Genomic DNA, 21,341 nt, shown 5'->3' on the forward strand with positions numbered 1-21,341 from the left:
CAGGGCATGAAAGTGGACTGGAGGCAGGGCATGTAATTGGACTGGAGGCAGGGCATGTAAGTGGACTGGAGGCAGGGCATGTAAGTGGACTGGAGGCAGGGCATGTAAGTGGACTGGAGGCAGAGCATGTAAGTGGACTGGAGGCAGGGCATGTAAGTGGACTGGAGGCAGGGCATGTAAGTGGACTGGAGGCAGGGCATGTAAGTGGACTGGAGGCAGAGCATGTAAGTGGACTGGAGGCAGGGCATGTAAGTGGACTGGAGGCAGGGCAGGAAAGGGATAACCAATCCAGTTGTTTGTGTCATCCGTTTCGGGAAGGTATCTGCGTAATTTCACACCCAACTCACTCAGGTGATTCGCTATATGACCTGTGTGTTGTCCTTGTTAATGCAGACAGAGAAGAGCTCTTCTTAATCACAGCCTCAATTTTGTCTCACACATTGAATTTAGTTGATGAGAGTCCCTATAATCCTAGATTCAGATCATTCAGCCTAGAAAAAACATCACCCAGATAGGCCAGTCGTGTGAGAAACTCGTCATCATGCAAGCGGTCAGACAAGTGAAAATTATGGTCAGTAAAGAAAACTTTAAGCTCGTCTCTCAATTTAAAAAAACTTGTCAATACTTTGCCCCTTGATAACCAGCGCACTTCTGTATGTTTTAAAAACATGACATGGTCACATCCCATATCATTGCATAGTGCAGAAAATACAGGGGCCTTGCTTTAACAAAGTTAACCATTTTCACTGTAAGTGTCCAAAACATATTTCAAGCTGTCAGGCATTCCTATGGCAGCAAGAGCCTCTCGGTGCATGCTGCAGTGTACCCAAGAGCCTCTCGGTGGATGCTGCAGTGTACCCAAGAGCCTCTCGGTGGATGCTGCAGTGTACCCAAGAGCCTCTCGGTGCATGCTGCAGTGTACCCAAGAGCCTCTCGATGCATGCTGCAGTGTACCCAAGAGCCTCGGTGGGTGCTGCAGTGTACCCAAGAGCCTCTCGGTGCATGCTGCAGTGTACCCAAGAGCCTCTCGGTGCATGCTGCAGTGTACCCAAGAGCCTCTCGGTGCATGCTGCAGTGTACCCAAGAGCCTCTCGGTGGATGCTGCAGTGTACCCAAGAGCCTCTCGTGGATGCTGCAGTGTACCCAAGAGCCTCTCGGTGCATGCTGCAGTGTACCCAAGAGCCTCTCGGTGGATGCTGCAGTGTACCCAAGTGGGGTCGGGAGCAAATGCTTGCACGCGCGTTACCACTCCACTATGTCTCCCTGTCATGGCTTTTGCACCATCAGTACAGATACCAACACATCTTGACCACCAAAGTCCATTTGATGTCACAAAGCTGTGCCAGGCACGCCACATCTGTTGACACATCCAGCTATAATGCATAGAATTCACTGGCTTGTATGCGAAGCAGTAATTGTTTCAAAACATCTCTTACAATGTCACTGATGTGTTGTGAAACAGTTGTTTGATGAAAACATTGTCTGTATACTTTTTTTTGCCTTTTTTTGGCCAGCATTGTCCCAGCCATATCCACGGCAAAAGCAAGAATTAAGTCCTCCACAATAGTATGGGGCTTGCCTGTCCTAGCCACTCAGTAGCTTATCATATAAGACACTTCTAGCCCCTTCTTATTAATGGTATCTGTTGCTTTTATACATGTCTTACTACTCGAAAGTCATCTTTATTCTCGCTCAAAAAACTCCTGTGGCTTATTTTTCAAATTGGCATGTTTTGTTTCTATATGTCTGCGCAAGAGTGAAGGTTTCATCGAGTTGTGAGATAGTACTTTTGCACATATAACACACTGTGGCTGTGGAAAGGCACTATTCCCAATATAAGTGAACCCCAAATCAATGTAGTTCTCATCATATTTGTGCCTCTTAGATGGTCCAACGTCCCTGTCCCTAGAATTACTGATGCTAGTGTTGGATGTGCTCGTGGAAGCAGAACAACTTGTGTTGTCGGCAGGTGCAGATGTAGTACTGCTGGTAGTAGCAGTACTACCAGTAGAGCTGCTATGTGTCTCTATGGACACGGGCCTTACTTTTGTTAACCATATATCAATATTTGGAGCAAACGGAATGAGCAGCGTTTGGCTACATACAGACCGTTAGTGGAATCCCCATGAGAGAGTAACGGTTAATGTGATTGGATGTTAATTATTTGACTAGGCTACCTGTCTTTGACATTGTGTTGTTATTTCGATGAACACTAGATGGTTTAATTGTATTTTTGGCAGTGAAACGAGGCCACTCAGGCAAGAAAAAAAACTCACCCAAATATATAGCCCCGTTGGAAAATATAAATGGACTGTTTGAAAATGTGAATCACATAAATATACTTTTTAAAATGTGAATCACTGTTTGAAAATGTGAATCACATAAATATATTTTTTAAAATGTGAATCACTGTTTGAAAATGTGAATCACATAAATATATTTTTAAAAATGTGAATCACTGTTTGAAAATGTGAATCACATAAATAGATTTTTTTAAATGTGAATCACTGTTTGAAAATGTGAATCACATAAATATACTTTTTAAAATGCGAATCCCAGTTTTATTTGGCGTACCCCGACGGCATTGCATACCCCAGTTTGGGAAAACCTGTTCTAGAGAATCTCCCCTGGAAGCAGCTGGTGTGAAACAGAATCCATGTGTGTCCCCTCATAAACCATGATTTACATAGACAGTGGGCCAGAGAGCTTAAAGGGTCCCTACATTTTAGAGGCGATGATACCATGAATGCACATCGTCACTGTCATCATCCTCGATTGATCACTCTTTCAGTCAAGATTAGTCTTGCATCAGGTGTTGGTTGAAGTCAGGATTCTCCTGGGATTAATATATAAAAAATACAACAACACCTATACAGGGGACTATAATGTTCCCCTGGGGAGATGAATGCACCAATTACAGGGCTAGCCTCATAGGCTCCACCTCCACCCAGTACCATGAGGTGATCCTCTGTAACTCTATCAGTAGCTTGTAACACCAGGCGAGGGGGTTCCTTTCTTGGGGCCATCAGTAAATCACTCTGCATAAAAGATTCTTCTCAGTGGCATATATTGTTATATATTATGTGGAATAATGCTTGTAAATACACAGATGGAAAATGCATGATTCCATCATGTACAGTCAAGATGCAGGGAATTCAGTTTTTTCAACCCAAACACTGGCCCTTTAACCTGAAGGGAACTCACCCTATGAGTGATTATAGGGTATTGGCTGCACTTTGGTGAAACTAGGGATGGTGATTAGTGGTTACATGATACATAATCTGATGTGTTTCAGGCCTGCTTGTGACCTCACAGATATACTTTATACCACTGGAAAACATACATGATCATGAGTGGTAGAAGAGAGATCCACAATATGCTGTTTTTTTCATTCATCATTATCATTGGGGGATATTTTGGAGGGGCCTCATCCTTTTAGAAAGTGTTACCTTGAAAAGGGATGCCCCTACTTTATTCTCAATGCAATACATAAGAGCTGTTAATTATTCCCCACACCCCCCCAATACGCAACGGAAAAAGTCCCCCGTAGTTTTGTCGGCACAGCACGTCCTCAGCCAAAATTAGCACCGGCATCTTTTGTGTGGCGAGCACTTGGGTTTCTCCTTCTCGTTGAGGGTCTATGTATAGCCAGGGCCAAGCCTTGGAATAACTGAATGCTACAAAGAGCCTCCAACAAAGCCGGACAAGATGGCGTTTTGATATCCGTTTCTTCCTAGGCAGGTATCAGGGCCACCGAACACAGTGCTTGTTGTTTTTCCACCTCTGGAGTTTAATGGCTGGTCTTGAAACAGGGCCTCCTTCACAAAAGAGTCCAAACCAAGCTTGACGAGGGGACAATGTGTTCTCCATGTTCCTTGGTGAGCAGATATGGGCTCCAAGCTTAACAAACACACTGTTTGGTTATCGCTACTTGTGACGCGTCACGTGAGCAGAGTCCGGCTCAGGTTCTGGCTCTGTTGAGGCTACATCAGATAGGCTTCTCCTCAGAGGATACCCTGGTCTGTCTTGATGCTAGCCGAGGTCACCTAGCCTCAATGAGTCTCCTCCTGCCCTGATCCCCAAACCCAACTGAAATAGTATTAATAAATATCCTGTTCTGATCCCCAAACCCAACTGAAACAGTATTAATATATATCCTGTTCTGACCACTAAACCCATCTGAAACAGTATTAATATACAGGTATCTCCTGTCCTGACCGCTAAATCCAACTGAAACAGCATTAATATATCTCCTGTTCTGACCACTAAACCCATCTGAAACAGTATTAATATATCTCCTGTTCTGACCACTAAACCCATCTGAAACAGTATTAATATATCTCCTGTCCTGACCACTAAACCCATCTGAACCAATATTAATATATCTCCTGTTCTGACCCCTAAACCCATCTGAACCAGTATTAATATATCTCCTGTCCTGACCACTAAACCCATCTGACACAGTATTAATATATCTCCTGTCCTGACCACTAAACCCATCTGAAACAGTATTAATATATCTCCTGTCCTGACCACTAAACCCATCTGACACAGTATTAATATATCTCCTGTCCTGACCACTAAACCCATCTGAAACAGTATTAATATATCTCCTGTTCTGACCACTAAACCCATCTGAAACAGCATTAATATATCTCCTGTCCTGACCACTAAACCCATCTGAAACAGTATTAATATATCTCCTGTTCTGACCACTAAACCCATCTGAAACAGTATTAATATATCTCCTGTCCTGACCACTAAACCCATCTGAACCAATATTAATATATCTCCTGTTCTGACCCCTAAACCCATCTGAACCAGTATTAATATATCTCCTGTCCTGACCACTAAACCCATCTGACACAGTATTAATATATCTCCTGTCCTGACCACTAAACCCATCTGAAACAGTATTAATATATCTCCTGTCCTGACCACTAAACCCATCTGACACAGTATTAATATATCTCCTGTCCTGACCACTAAACCCATCTGAAACAGTATTAATATATCTCCTGTTCTGACCACTAAACCCATCTGAAACAGTATTAATATATCTCCTGTCCTGACCACTAAACCCATCTGAAACAGTATTAATATATATCCTGTCCTGACCACTAAACCCATCTGAAACAGTATTAATATATCTCCTGTTCTGACCACTAAACCCATCTGAACCAGTATTAATATATCTCCTGTTCTGACCCCTAAACCCAACTGAACCAACATTAATATATCTCCTGTCCTGACCACTAAACCCATCTGAACCAGTATTAATATATCTCCTGTCCTGACCACTAAACCCATCTGAAACAGTATTAATATATCTCCTGTTCTGACCACTAAACCCATCTGAACCAGTATTAATATATCTCCTGTTCTGACCCCTAAACCCAACTGAACCAACATTAATATATCTCCTGTCCTGACCCCTAAACCCATCTGAACCAGTATTAATATATCTCCTGTCCTGACCACTAAACCCATCTGAACCAGTATTAATATATATCCTGTCCTGACCACTAAACCCAACTGAACCAGTATTAATATATCTCCTGTCCTGACCACTAAACCCAACTGAACCAGTATTATGTGACACTCCCTCCTCTCTCCCATTCTATCCAGTAGGTTCAGACATTGCTGTCTTGCAATATGCTGCCTTTGAGTTCTAAGAAGAGTGACGATGTTGGCCTGACCACTGCGTTCTGGAGGCACCTCTGAGAGGGAAGAAGAGTGTAGAGTCAGTTGACTGGACTAGCGTTGGCATTGCCCTGCTGCCTATCTTGTCCTGCTGTCTCCCAGGTCCAGCCTTACATCCAGCCATGCGTGTGTCCTACAGCTTCTGCACAGTTTGGTCAGTCTCTATCCTGCTCCACTAATGGAAATTGATTGCCACTTAGCGAGGGCCTAGTTGTGCTGAGGGATCAAGTGACGTCAGCGCAGGTCCTGCTGTGAGCTGGGAACCAGTTGAGAGAGGCTTTCTGACAGTAAACCAACCAGGGTGATGTTTGAGGCAAAGCACGGTCACACCATGTCTGGTCTTCTCCCTTCTGAAATCATACAGTGGACAGTACATGGTGTCTCTCCACTCAACCACAGGAAGTCATAGAAGATGACAAGGTGACAGAGTCCTGTGACTTAAAGGTGTCAGAATGAATGTGACAAGATTAGCTTTTTCATCAGTAGAAGAGAGAGGAAAGAACTGGTGTCTGTGGATAGACAGTATGGTGGATAGACAGTGTTGTGGATAGACAGTATGGTGGATAGACAGTATGGTGGATAGACAGTGTGGTGGATAGACAGTATGGTGGATAGACAGTGTGGTGGGTAGATAGTATGGTGGATAGACAGTATGGTGGATAGACCGTATGGTGGATAGACAGTATAGACAGTGTGGTGGGTAGATAGTATGGTGGATAGACAGTATGGTGGATAGACAGTGTGGTGGATAGACAGTGTGGTGGATAGACAGTATGGTGGATAGACAGTTTGGTGGATAGACAGTATGGTGGATAGACAGTATGGTGGATAGACAGTGTGGTGGGTAGATAGTATGGTGGTTAGACAGTATGGTGGATAGACCGTATGGTGGATAGACAGTGTGGTGGATAGACAGTTTGGTGGATAGACAGTATGGTGGATAGACAGTGTGGTGGATAGACAGTTAGGTGGATAGACAGTTTGGTGGATAGACATTGTGGTGGATAGACAGTATGGTGGATAGACAGTGTGGTGGATAGACAGTGTGGTGGATAGACAGTGTGGTGGATAGACAGTACGGTGGGTAGACAGTGTGGTGGATTGACAGTTTGGTGGGTAGACAGTATGGGAAATAGACAGTGTGGTGGATAGACATTATGGTGGATAGACAGTATGATGCATACAGTCTGTGGTTATCAGTCCCAGACACTGTCACAGAGAAAGAGGAAGACAGACTCAAGTCTGGCTTTGTGGCTCTGAGCTCCAACATCACATTGGCTCAGGGCCCCCCCTCCCTGATGAGTAGTGACAAAGTGTGTGTGGAGGGGGGGGGGATTAAAACCAAAGTGAGTGTCAGCGCTGAGGGGGACATGTGTTGGGAGGGAGGGGGGTGGCCGAGGGTTATGATATCTCCAAAACCTTCTGTCGGGTGCCATCTACTCTTTCAATCCTAAACCCACAGCCCAACTCACCCACCCACCCAGGGCCACAACACATCTCCCAACAGCGATGCCATATAGCTGAAATCTAATCCTTTGTAAACACTTTAAATCACCCAAAAGTATCATGTTTATGAAATGACCATTTCTGTTTTTGAATTGTTATTCCTGTCTGAAAGCACAAATAAGTATTCTTATAAACCCATTTTCTAAATACATGTATTCATCTTTTTCCTGACTGGCTGTCTGACCATTAGCTTACCAGCTAGATAACAAACAGATATCTGCCTTGTCTCAGTGCAAACAGGTCTTTGGATTGTTCTACGGCAGCGTTTCTCAAACTCGGTTCTCGGGACCCCCAGGGCTGCACGTTTTAGTTTTTGCTCCTAACACTACACATCTTATTCAAGTGATCAAAGCTTGATGATTAGTTGATCATTTCATCATCAATCAGCTGTGTAGTGTTAGGGCAGAAACCAAAACGTGCCCCCCTGGGGGTCCCCAGGACCCCGTTAGGGAAACCCTGTTCTAAGGAGTGTGTATGGCTCCACCAAGGTTCAGAAAACTAAAACGTGCCTCCCTGGGGGTCCCCAGGACCCCGTTAGGGAAACCCTGTTCTAAGGAGTGTGTAAGGCTCCACCAAGGTTCAGAAAACTAAAATCACGAGAGGCAGCGAGCGGTATGTTGACTCACTGAGGCACATTTATGTACGAAAGTTTAACAATATTTTAATTTAGTTTTTTGTACGCCCAATAAAACGTTTAACTTTATGGGGAGGAGGGCTGTCATGTCGTCACACTGTCCCACGATAGACGGTCCCGTGGGGGTTGTGTCATAGGCCCACAGCTGTGCCCCATTTGGCAACTGGCTGCCCCGGACCTGAACTCACAGTGCCACCATGCCACCTGGGGAGGGTTAAGATGGTGACACTTTACTGGTGACCTCTTACAAACCTAGGGCTACATAAAATCTGTGATGTGGAGAAAGTGGACGGAATCACAGAATCCAGAGATTTAAACATAATTCAATGATGTTCAAACATTTATTGAACTTAGTAGGATATCAATTACATTTGCCCAAGTTTATCATAAGAAATGAACAGACTGCATCAGTGATTCGTTTTTCCTGCAACTTCCTGAATAGGCAACGAGAAATCCCCCTGTCTGCGTATGTGAGGTGAGCACATCTACCTCTTTGTGTAGCAGTTAGCGATGATGCTTATGAAAACAGTCTTCTGGTAGATGGAAAGGCTTTCCCCAAAAACTTCTAAATTAAATGTTAACTACAAAGTAGCCTATGCTGACCTGGCAGAATTATATAATTATTATTTTCATAAATCCAGTGGCTATTTGTTTAGCAAACTCTACCATCATATGTGTGCTACAAAAACACGCTAAACAACAGCCTCTTGCTAGGTGTACACTTGAATTTAAGGGTAACTATATCCAAAAATCTAATCTTCTCAAATTTTTCCCAGACCTCATAAGTGGTCTCCTGATGTGGTTTTAGGATTGTTGTGGACAGACACAAAGCCGTGTCTGACCTTAATCCAATTAGCTGTTGTGTTGTCACTGGGTGCTGCCTGTTCAGTCTATTGCCTTTGTCCTGGGATGTGTTTGGTGGTGGGGTGGGGGCGGGGGCGGGGGCGGGGGACGTCAGATTAATAACACAAGTTATTAACAACACGGAACAGGAGGGAGTTTGTGTCTAGGAAGGGTTGGGGGTTGGGGCTTATTGTGCGCATTGTGATTAGTCCAGCATGTTCCGGACCGGTTGTGTCCTTCAAGAATTGATGGCCTCCTGCCCTATCTGCACCCTGCAGCATTATTGGATGACTGCCTTTGTTTCTATTTTAGTGACTTCGTGCCTGCTAGCTCCGCCTTTACACCATACAGCCTCACACATCACATGGGGGACATCCTTTGTATCTCTCTCACAGTTTTCAGGGACACAGAATACACGATTACAGTTCATACAGTTCATTCTGTTGAAGTTGACATCTGTATTGGAGTCTTAGCTTTCTGTTCAACATCTCCATCTATCTACTGTGTCTGTCTGAAACATCTCCATCTGTCTATTGTCTATCTGAAACATCTCCATCTATCTACTGTGTCTATCTGAAACATCTCCATCTATCTACTGTGTCTATCTGAAACATCTACATCTGTCCATTGTGTCTATCTGAAAAGTCTTCTATTGTGTCTATCTGAAACATCTGTCCATTGTGTCTATCTGAAACATCTCCATCTGTCCATTTTGTCTATCTGAAACATCTCTATCTGTCCATTGTGTATATCTGAAACATCTGTCTATTGTGTCATCTGAAACATCTGTCTATTGTGTCATCTGAAACATCTGTCCAATGTGTCTACCTGAAACATCTGTCCAATGTGTCTATCTGAAGCATCTGTCTATTGTGTCTATCTGAAACATCGCCATCTGTCCATTGTGTCTATCTGAAACATCGCCATCTGTCCATTGTCTATCTCAAACATCTGAAACATCTGTCCATTGTGTTTATCTGAAACATCTGAAACATCTGTCTACTGTGTCTCTGAAACATCTGTCCATTGTGTCTATCTGAAACATCGCTATCTGTCCATTGTCTATCTGAAACATCGCCATCTGTCCATTGTGTCTATCTCAAACATCTGAAACATCTGTCTATTATGTCTATCTGAAACATCTGTCCATTTTGTCTATCTGCAGGTGAAGGATGAGAAGAAGATCCAGGAGGTGGTTGACCTGACGGATTACGAGCGTTCTGAGGAGCTCCGCAAGGCCAAGAGCCGCAGCAAGAAGAACCACAGCAAGTTCACCCTGCTGCGCTCCAGAACCCCAGGCAACACGGTGGGTCCACAGGAAGTGTCCACAAGAACCCAGATCTAGAACCTTGGAAAGAGCAAACCTGTACCTCAAAGTACTGTACCACAATAGCAACACAATCAATACTTACATCTTAAATACACTGTTGAGATGAGTTTCACGGTACTGTAGCCAGACATTAACATAGTCAGATCAGTTACAGCAGCCAGATTGATTGACAGGCTGATTGACACTCACCTGACTCGGCTCGCCAGACCGGGCCACCACCCTGTACACCCTGTCCTTAGTCATTAGCCATGATCCCCTTTGACTCTACTTAGCTCCTCCCACCTCTGTCTCTGCCCAGAGACACTGTCCTCCCTCCCTCTGTTCCCTCCCTCCCCCTGTTCCCTCCCTCCTTCTGTTCCCTCCCTTTCACAGGGACATTGTGTTCCAGACTCGCCACACCTCCAACTCCTACACCCAGTATATGATCACCAACGCTGATGGACAGACTAACTTGAGAAACAGAGTGAAAGTGTCAAATTCCCCATGCTTGTAGACCATTTGAAATCTGACAGTTTGCCAGTCCAGTCCACCTTTGAAACATGGAAAGGCTCTTCTGGTGAGGCAGTGATTCCCCCATGACCCCTACACACGCTAGGGATGGGCATTTGACGTTTTTTTAATGTTTGAGTACTCGCATATTTATTTACTTTGAGTACTCAAATCCGTTTTTTAAATAATATGTAGAACACAAGACCCCCGCTGGGAAAAAATATGTGTCCATTTATCTATAGACATAACCTGTATGACCCTTGGCTTGGTTTCTTTTCTGTCGTGCCCTGCAAATGCACATATACAAATGGAACACTAACATGGTCTCCAAGTCCTGTTCAGGCAGCCACAAAGCACAATCCACCAAATAGTTTTACAGTAATTGACACAAACGTAATCTCTGGTTAAAGGTCATGCATTGACTTCCGTTCCAGTACTCCATTACTCATACCCATCCCTAACACACACATACACTCACAAAACGGCGCACACACACTCACACATACACCATCTGCAGGATCTCCCAGAACCCTCAGAGCAGCAGGAGGATAGGGTATCATGTTGGGTTGTCAGGGGAGGAAGCTTGTGTTTCAGCACACAGACAGACACAGACTGAGAGAGATTCTCAGAGTCTCCACACAGCTGCAGTTTCCTGTAGCCTCAGTGGGAGAAAGAGCACCGTATGGTCATATCTGTGTGTGAATGTGTGCGTGAGTGATATGGGTTTCTGGAATGGTACCTATATGAAAGGTATCCCTTACAGATGGTTGACTGAGAATCATGCATGTTAGGATTTTCAACACTCCCTTCATTCTCAGTTACACAATATTGTGCAAGGCCCTGGCTTCTTACATTCCCTCTCTCTCGTTTGTGTCTGTCAGGTCCCTAACCTGGTGTTCCTGGCTGTTAGTCCAGAGGAGAAGGAGTCCTGGATAAACGCCTTAAATGGAGCAATCACCAGATCCAAGAACAGCATCCTGGATGAGGTGAGACACACCCCTCTGTGCACCTCCACTCTCCTTCTCCTCTCTCTCTCCTATAAACAACACTTCATCTGTCACATGGCCAATTGCAAGAGGATATCTTACTGAATGCACTTTTGAGGAATGGAATCCATTGACCCGCCCCTCATTCACACACACCCTCATGACCCGACACTAAACTCCCACAGCATGTTGACATGTATAAAGTGCTTCAGAAATAGAAGGAACTGTTATCGTATCTTCCATTCTATCTTAAACTGGTTTCCTGATGAGGGCATTTTCTGGGTTTCAGTCTAGTGTTGTGTAGATGAAATGACCTCTATAAAGTAGAGAGACAGGTAGTGACAGCTGTGACAGTCTTCTAGCTGAGGCAGCTGATCAAAGGATTCCCTCTCTGTTTGGGGATGATGGGATGGATCCTTCATCCCTCCTTCTCACTGCAGGTCAATTGCCCTGATGACATCAATAGACAGACGGTAGGGGAGCAGCTTGATGTGAAATAACATGTACACACACTAAAACACACATATACACACACACACACACACACACACACACTTCTGAGCTTTTATGCACTTAACGCATTGTGTCAACACCACCCTTATATAAGGCCACAACACACACATTTGACATAGTCCCCAACACACACACATGGATGGACACATGCACACACACACTGACGCACGAAAGCACGCACACGCACGCACGCACACACACACACACGGACCCTATCACACAGCTATAGATGGTCCAAACTGTACAGGTCCCTATCACACAGCTATAGATGGCCCAAACTGTACAGGTCCTTATCACACAGCTATAGATGGCTCAAACTGTACAGGTCCCTATCACAAAGCTATAGATGGCCCAAACTGTACAGGTCCCTATCACACAGCTATAGATGTCCCAAACTGTACAGGTCCTTATCACACAGCTATAGATGGCCCAAACTGTACAGGTCCCTATCACACAGCTATAGATGGCCCAAACTGTACAGGTCCCTATCACACAGCTATAGATGGCCCAAACTGTACAGGTCCCTATCACACAGCTATAGATGGCCCAAACTGTACATGTCCCTATCACACAGCTATAGATGGCCCAAACTGTACATGTCCCTATCACACAGTTATAGATGGCCCAAACTGTACATGTCCCTATCACACAGCTATAGATGGCCCAAACTGTACATGTCCCTATCACACAGCTATAGATGGCCCAAACTGTACAGGTCCTTATCACACAGCTATAGATGGCCCAAACTGTACAGGTCCTTATCACACAGCTATAGATGGCCCAAACTGTACAGGTCCTTATCACACAGCTATAGATGGCCCAAACTGTACAGGTCCTTATCACACAGCTATAGATGGCCCAAACTGTACATGTCCCTATCACACAGCTATAGATGGCCCAAACTGTACATGTCCCTATCACACAGCTATAGATGGCCCAAACTGTACAGGTCCTTATCACACAGCTATAGATGGCCCAAACTGTACAGGTCCTTATCACACAGCTATAGATGGCCCAAACTGTACAGGTCCTTATCACACAGCTATAGATGGCCCAAACTGTACATGTCCCTATCACACAGCTATAGATGGCCCAAACTGTACATGTCCCTATCACACAGCTATAGATGGCCCAAACAGTACATGTCCCTATCACACAGCTATAGATGGCCCAAACTGTACAGGTCCCTATCACACAGCTATAGATGGCCCAAACTGTACAGGTCCTTATCACACAGCTATAGATGGCCCAAACTGTACAGGTCCCTATCACACAGCTATAGATGGCCCAAACTGTACAGGTCCCTATCACACAGCTATAGATGGCCCAAACTGTACAGGTCCCTATCACACAGCTATAGATTGCCCAAACTGTACAGGTCCCTATCACACAGCTATAGATGGGAGAAGCAGAAGCACTCTCACAATGACTATCCAAAATCCATGTCATCACTGTTAAAGAAACAGAACGAATACAACATGGAGCTACTTTCACATAAAATAAAATACATTTAGAGGACAACTGGTCAGGCGTGTGGATGGACTCGGAACAACAGCACCAGCACTGTGAGAGATATCAATTACCTCCAGGGCTCCAGTGTCTCTGCTGCTCAATGGCCTGATGACATCAGAGACGGGATTCACTCTTTCACCAGGATGGTGTTTCATTGCTCTCAACTGTAGGGTTATCGCAGGTGGAGTCCTACATGATGGTACACACGTACTGTAGATCTATGTTGATAAACCTGCATTGAATTGCAATGCAACATTGGTTGAAAGTGTTTTATACACATAATGTATGTATGTGTACAATAGCAACGCTAGTGCCCTTAAATACACCCTTATTTTAATTTTAATTTAATCTTTATTTAACCAGGTAGGCTAGTTGAGAACAAGTTCTCATTTACAACTGCGACCTGGCCAAGATAAAGCAAAGCAGTGCGACACAAACAACAACACAGAGTTACACATGGAATAAACAAACATACAGTCAATAACACAATAGAACAAATCTATATACAGTGTGTGCAAATGGAGTAAGGCAATAAATAGGCCGTAGTGGCGAAATAATTACAATTTAGCAATTAAACACTGGAGTGATAGATGTGCAGAAGATTAATGTGCAAGTAGAGATACTGGGGTGCAAAGCAATAAATAACAATATGGGGATGAGGTAGTTCGATGGGCTATTTACAGATGGGCTGTGTACAGTGCAATGATCTGTGAGCTGCTCTGACAGCTGATGCTTAAAGTTAGTGAGGGAGATATGAGTCTCCAGCTTCAGTGATTTTTGAAATTCGTTCCAGTCATTGGCAGCACAGAACTGGGAGTTTATTTACAATGACGGCCTACACCGGCCAAACCCGGACGACGCTGGGCCAATTGTGCACCGCCTTATGGGACTCTCAATCACAGCTGGTTGTGATGCAGCCTGGATAGCTAACCTAGTGCTCTTAACTACACACATATGCTGGTCATCTCCATCTTTTCTCGTTCCACCTGATAATGTAATGGTTAAAAGCTTTCAGATCCAATTGACAATTATGACATTGATATTAGACATAAAATCCCAGCGGATAAAATATGACATGTTGCTTAGTCCCACTAGCCAGTGAATAAACTACACTCCAGCTGAACTCACTTCATCAGTGGAGACGGTGTTATCACCAGATGAGAGTGCAGACGTGTTGGTCATCAGTGTAGCTATATGTTAGCTATATGTTAGCTATAGGTTAGCTATAGGGCTGAACTCACTTCATCAGTGGAGAGTGTTATCACTAGTTAACAGTGCAGATGTTTTGGTTGTTAGTGTAGCTATAGGTTAGCTATAGGTTATCTATAGGTTAGCGGCCTGTTTCCAAAGGCCTTATGCAAATTGTTGTGGCCCATTTGGCCCAGTGAATCTCATGCCTGTAGATAATCAATCCATGATTAGGTCTATAATACTGATCAATAAACTACCCAACCCACTCCGACACAAACACAGCCCTCAGGCTAATGTGAAAGCATGTCAATCCCCTCACTCCACGTGACTGTTCCATTATCTAGCTCGCTCTCTCTCTCTCTCTCTCTCTCTCTCTCCCTCTATTTCTCCTTTATCTCCCTCTCTCTCTCCTTTATCTCTCTCCCTCTCTCTCTCTTTCATCTTTATTTTTTTCTTGCTTTCTTTCAGGTCATGGTTGAGGATGAAAACCTTCTGTCCCACCTCACACGGGACAGGGCTAAGATCCCTCACACACGGCGCCTGCCTACACGAGGACACATCATGGCTGTGGTAGGTATCCTGCTTCTCCTGGCCTGTCTTGTCTTAGCCCTCCTTATTACCACAACGGCTGGTTGGAGACAATTCCAACTCTGTCAATTGAGCTTAAATTCAATGAGTCGGTTGGACATGGTGATGATCAAACTACTTTCAACTGGAATTTGTCATTAGTTTAATCCTAACTTAACTAAATCACAATGGGCCTTACCCTGATCTCAGTGTTTCTTATGGTGTCTAATATCACTAACAGACTGTTTCTCCTTGCTCCGTATCCAGGCCTCCACTTCTACCTCTGACGGCATGTTGACCCTTGACCTGATCCAGGAGGAGGACAGCCCCAGCACAGACGGCCAGGACACCTGTGACAAGAGCTTCCGGGCCAACCTGGACAAATCCACTCAGCTCGACTGCCTCAGGTCCAAAACAGAGGGTGCCATCAGTAGCATCTGTCTAACGCCTCCCACAGAGGTCACTGGGAAGTCCCAGAGCCTGCCGCGCGATACCGGGGTCACCTGGGACGATAAACAGCAACTTCGGAGCCCGATGGGGAAGTCCTGCACTCCTCAGCCAGGCAAGAGGCTCACACCGGCCGAGAAAAGCCGCTGCGCCTCCATGGACGAGATCCTCTCACACTCCGGGACACAGGCCACCAAACCCAGGACATCCATCCCCCGCTCTGCCACCTCTGCCCCCCCGGGCAACCTGCCGCCCATCAGCCAGCTGCAGGACCTAATCGCTCAGAAGCTGGAGAGAACTCAGGAGCTGCTGATGCAGGTGCAGGGGGCGAAGGGGGAGGAGGTGGAGCGGGGGAAAGGGAAAGGGAAGGACTCGCCAGGTTCCAAGGGCTCCAAGGGTTCCTCGGACGGGGCCCGGGCGGAGGCAGAGAGGCTGCTGAAGGAGGCAGCGTCCACATGGGGTCAGGCCAAGGATGTTCTAGAGGAGGTGAAGGAGCTGAGGGCGCTCTACCGTCAGCTGGACTCGCTGCCCACCACCCCTGCCTCCCTCTCACCCCTCACACCCTCCAACAGCGGCAAGCAGACTGACTACAGGAAGAGCATGATGTGACCGTCAGAGAACTCAACACAGACTGGACTATGAATCCCTGAGCAAAAAAACAACTCAACATGCAAAGCCACAATATTGTTAAATATGTCTGTTTCTCTCCTTCTGCGTTCTTTCACTTTATTGATGCTGTGACAAAGTGAGGACATTCAGTTGCCCAACGATGTCCCCTGTGCTTGACCACTGTGCCCTTACATGTCTGCTTGATGAAGGGTGTGGGGGGCAAAGGGAAGGGGCCGATCTAGGGACTCAGGTACATGTTGGCCAGGGAGTCTCTCTGTATTGACCTGCTGATGAAAGACCTTGTGATGCTGCAGTGTCGGGTGTTGTTTTCCTCCGCGTTGGTTGTCAAAGAGGGGATGTTGTAAGGTTTGGGCGGGGAATCAGAAGGGCTCTGCTCTCCAGGGACAGACACACAGTGGTTGAGGATGACTCAGATTACAGGAAGGGAAACATGGTGTCCAGACCAGCCCGTATGTTGGGAATGTCAATGTTTTCCTTTTTCTGTTACACAACACACTGGAAGGTTGGTCTGAGCCAGATTCCCAACGAACACCACTCTAAAAACCAACAGCAGCCCACCGTACAGTACAGCATTCTCCCTCCCTCCCTCCGTCTGCTGCTCTGGGAATGGAGCTCAGTGGACTCCTCATCTCTGCTGGTCCATTATGATTCACAGGGACAAGGGGAACCAGTTCACATAGTCAGAACTCACTGGCGTTCCATAGGGTGTTTCTGTCTGTTTCATGAGCCATATGATACAGTCAAAATGGAGGACGTCTGTCTGGGTTGTGTTGTTACTAGATGGTACATACTAGGACAGGGCTGTTCCTTTCCTGTAGGCCTACAGCCAGTTGTCTTCAGCCAGTTGCCACTGCAGCCATTGATTATCATGCTGCTGTAGAGCCATGGAGCCGGGATGGCATCTGTGTGTGTGTCTGGTGTGAGTGGTGATGATCATGCTACTGTAGAGCCATGGTGCCGGGATGGCGTCTTTGTGTGTCTGGTGTGAGTGGTGATGATCATGCTACTGTAGAGCCATGGAGCCGGGATGGCGTCTGTGTGTGTCTGGTGTGAGTGGTGATTATCATGCTACTGTAGAGCCATGGAGCCGGGATGGCGTCTGTGTGTGTCTGGTGTGAGTGGTGATTATCATGCTACTGTAGAGCCATGGAGCCGGAATGGCGTCTGTGTGTGTCTGGTGTGAGTGGTGATGATCATGCTACTGTAGAGCCATGGAGCCGGGATGGCGTCTGTGTGTGTCTGGTGTGAGTGGTGATTATCATGCTACTGTAGAGCCATGGAGCCGGAATGGCGTCTGTGTGTGTCTGGTGTGAGTGGTGATTATCATGCTACTGTAGAGCCATGGAGCCGGGATGGCGTCTGTGTGTGTCTGGTGTGAGTGGTGATTATCATGCTACTGTAGAGCCATGGAGCCGGGATGGCGTCTGTGTGTGTCTGGTGTGAGTGGTGATTATCATGCTACTGTAGAGCCATGGAGCCGGGATGGCGTCTGTGTGTGTCTGGTATGAGTGGGAGGCATGACATAGAGGTCAGATGCAGTACTGAGGAGAGGAACCACTTGTAAGTGATTTGCTAAAATAGTAATAATAACATAATTGCACTATGAAGGAAGGCTGTAAAACAAGAGGATGAAACTGGTGGGTGGAAACTGGAGAGAACAGATGTGTCTAATATGGCTTTTCATTCTGTTCTACATATTTGTTACGACAATCTAGTGTTTGTAGAAACATACAGGCTGCATAGTTCCAACGCCTTGATACCTAAGACAGTCGCTCAACTCGCTACTCTTTGAAAATCTGAGCTTCTCAAAGGTGCAATGTGTGTAAACAATGCTGTTGATGAACACATCCCTCCGGCTAGCTAACAGTGATGCTAACGCTTGACCTCTGACCCCCCTGGCCTACTTAAGGACTTATAGGGTTTATGGCAGAGAAGAGAGCTATGCAACGTAGCACGGACACACACAGCCACAATGAGAGAGAGAGAGAGAGAGAGAGAGAGAGAGAGAGAGAGAGAGAGAGAGAGAGAGAGCGGCCAATGGACTGCGTCGCCCGATCAAAACATCCAGTGCGTCTCTCCAGAGCACCCCGCCTTGTTTTATAGTCAGTAGCTACATATGTTATGTGTTTGCACAGTGCTGTGGAAATGGTTCGCTCTGGACTGTCAGACAGACAACAAAAACAGTGTTATGATTATGTTGTTATCATTGTTTGTGTTTTTTATTTGTTTAAAATGCTTTTGTAGGATGATTTAAGGCACGCTTTAGAGAAGAAAATGGCTGTGGCATTCTAGAACGTTCAGGCTCTTAGAATGCTCAACTGGAAACTCTGCATATTGTAGTGTTACTCTGTTTGTTCAACCAACAACCACAACCCAATAACAGAAGTCAAAAATCATTAACGTTGAAGTTGGATATGGACATAAAAGAGGGTGAGGTGAGAAAGGTATGTTAGAAAGAACACAACAGGAAACATTTAACTGAGTAGGCCATAAACAATATTTTTACTAGTACGTCTATTATTGTTGTTGTTATTTCGTTTTATCTGGGATGAAGTACTATCTTGTGTGAGGCTGAACACAAAACCTAACGTTTGTGCAATCCTGAAAAGATTGATATGACCGCCGATGCACTGTACATACTCTGAGCAGTTTGAATCATCCCAAAGGATGTTGCTGTATTTTCTTATTGCGTTGCATAATGATGGAGTCGGAAGTGGCTTTGCTCTGAAGTTCATCTCTTCTGGACTTGAGTACTTGAGACATAACCACTTGTGCAATTATAACAATCAGCCTAATTCAGACAACCAGTGTTCTACATTGAATGTTTGCTTTTTTAAGTCAAAACCTAGCCGAGAATTGTAATAAAATGATTTTTGTATGTCCATTTAGAAGAATACCCTACTGGAATATAGGGCTGGTTTTCATAGGAAATGCTGAGGTAGGAAGTGATTGATCCAAGCGTTGTTTTTATGGCAGCAATAATACCATCTTCAAGCTATGCCAAAGATAATATGGCTGTACAAGGAAATAAAACTATTCCCATTGAAATACTTTGATAATGTAAATAAGGATGTTTCATATTTTCTAGTTGACAATGTGAATGTCAGCCTACATGTTCTGACAACTATACCACATGTTGTGTGAAATGCTTGGTCACACCAACTCCAACCTTAATAATCCATCAAACACCAAGTCAACTTACCCTCTTCTACAGCTGGCAATGCATTCTGGGATATAATATATGCCATTTGACAGACCCCTTTATCAAAAGCAATTTACAGTCATGCATGCATCCATGTTATGTATGGGTGGCCCCTGGAATCAAACCCTCAGCACAAGCACCATGCTCTACCACCTGAGCCATACAGGACCAGGATACAGGATCTGTGGCCACAAGTTGTGAAATCCAGCCAATATTGGCCACACATGGTCACACACAAACGCATAACATTCAATCATGACTGTTTTCTTATTTCTGTAAGGTGAAATGTCTTCCTTCGTTTTATGTATGACATGTTATGTTGTCATATTTTCAGTTTCCTTTCCAATTCTGTTCACCAAATGTGGGTCTGTCACCAAAACAGTAGCTACCGCAGCCTTAAATACCAAGAGGAATGTAGGAAAGTTACTCAGCAACTACAATGATTGCCCCCCAGCTATTTACAACATCCTAATTCTTGTGCATTATGGATGAGATGAAGATTGTACCATAGGAATACAATAGCAGAGTACGAGCTAGGTGGATTACTAGATGGGAATGGAGAAGGCATTGTACACAGACTCAGAGGTTGAAATTCTGCTCCCTCAGGGTTCCATTGTAATAAATTGTGCTAAACAAAAGAAATGGAGGATTTACTTTCTCTTCATTTTTGACCAAATCTGTTCAAGAGCATTTGAAACTTCACTCACACTCTCTGCCAGTCTGTAGAAACTGTACATGCACACATACACACACACGCACGCACACACACACACACACACACACACACACAAACACAGGAATGATTCCATGCATGTGTGCACCTCACACCATGTGGCGGGAGCTGCCTGCTAGTCCGACACAGACAGACAGACAGAGAGCTGGGCCTACGGCATGACGGACTGTGTGTTATCATCCTCCTGTGTTGTCACTACTAAAGACAGTACAGAGATGATGGCACCTCCTTAAAACTGGGTGAGAGATCCTGACAGTGATTTTCAATGAGACACCACAGAAATAAAGAAGCCAGAACACAGCCGAGGGAAGTCTACTGTGAGAATAGAATACATCCAATACATCCTCTACCCAATGCACACTTAAATATGCATAAATATTACCCTGTCTTTCTCTCGCTCTGTCTCTCTCTCTCTCTTTCTGTCTTTTGTTCTCTCTCGCTCTCATTCTCTTGCTCTCTCTCTGTCTCTCTTCTTTCTCAACTCTCGCGCACTCTTTCTCACTCACTCTCTGTCTCTCTCTCTCGCTGTCTCTCTCTTTCTCTCTCTGTCTCTCTCTCTCGCTGTCTCTCTCTCTCGCTGTCTCTCTCTTTCTCTCTCTGTCTCTCTCTCGCTGTCTCTCTCTCTCGCTCTCTCTCTCTCTCTCTCTCTCTCTCTCTCTCTCTCTCGGTCTGTGGAGATCCCGACACTCCATAGGGCAGAATCCCTCCCAGAGGGCAGCAGGCCCCTGTGGCCTCCACGCCAAGCCCTGCTCATTAAACACATGAGAGAGGTCCCTCTGCCTCCTCAAATTAGGACTGACGCTGCTCTGCTCCGTGACTAACTACAGTCACACTCCAGATGTCAACACTTCATCCAACAGCGCAACAGACAGGAAGAAGCTTGCTGTCACCACGAGTCTAATGGGTGTATATGATTTTATGAGCGACACTCTGCGTTGACTTACACATTGAGGAAGAAAAGCATCTCATGGTCACCTCAAGCATCATTGAGGTGTTTGTTGAGCACACGTGTTACCGTCATTGTAGGCCGTCATTGTAAATAAGAATTTGTTCTT

The 21,341-nt window shown here is 45.2% G+C and overlaps 1 protein-coding gene across 1 annotated transcript in view; it reads left to right on the forward strand.

Annotated features, from left to right (window-relative positions):
• The window catches only part of LOC139404841 (pleckstrin homology domain-containing family O member 1-like), a 32,259-nt gene extending 15,838 nt beyond the window's left edge, over window positions 1-16,421 (forward strand). Inside the window, exons 3-6 of the mRNA XM_071147373.1 lie at window positions 9,852-9,992; window positions 11,387-11,491; window positions 15,176-15,277; window positions 15,542-16,421. Coding sequence (XP_071003474.1) covers window positions 9,852-9,992; window positions 11,387-11,491; window positions 15,176-15,277; window positions 15,542-16,330 — 1,137 coding nt within the window. The 3' untranslated portion in view covers window positions 16,331-16,421. The remainder of the gene's footprint in view (window positions 1-9,851; window positions 9,993-11,386; window positions 11,492-15,175; window positions 15,278-15,541) is intronic.
• The last annotated feature ends 4,920 nt before the right edge of the window (window positions 16,422-21,341 follow it).

The sequence above is a fragment of the Oncorhynchus clarkii genome, unplaced genomic scaffold (assembly GCF_045791955.1).
Source record: "Oncorhynchus clarkii lewisi isolate Uvic-CL-2024 unplaced genomic scaffold, UVic_Ocla_1.0 unplaced_contig_10955_pilon_pilon, whole genome shotgun sequence".
In the NCBI taxonomy this organism is placed as follows: Eukaryota; Metazoa; Chordata; class Actinopteri; order Salmoniformes; family Salmonidae; genus Oncorhynchus; species Oncorhynchus clarkii.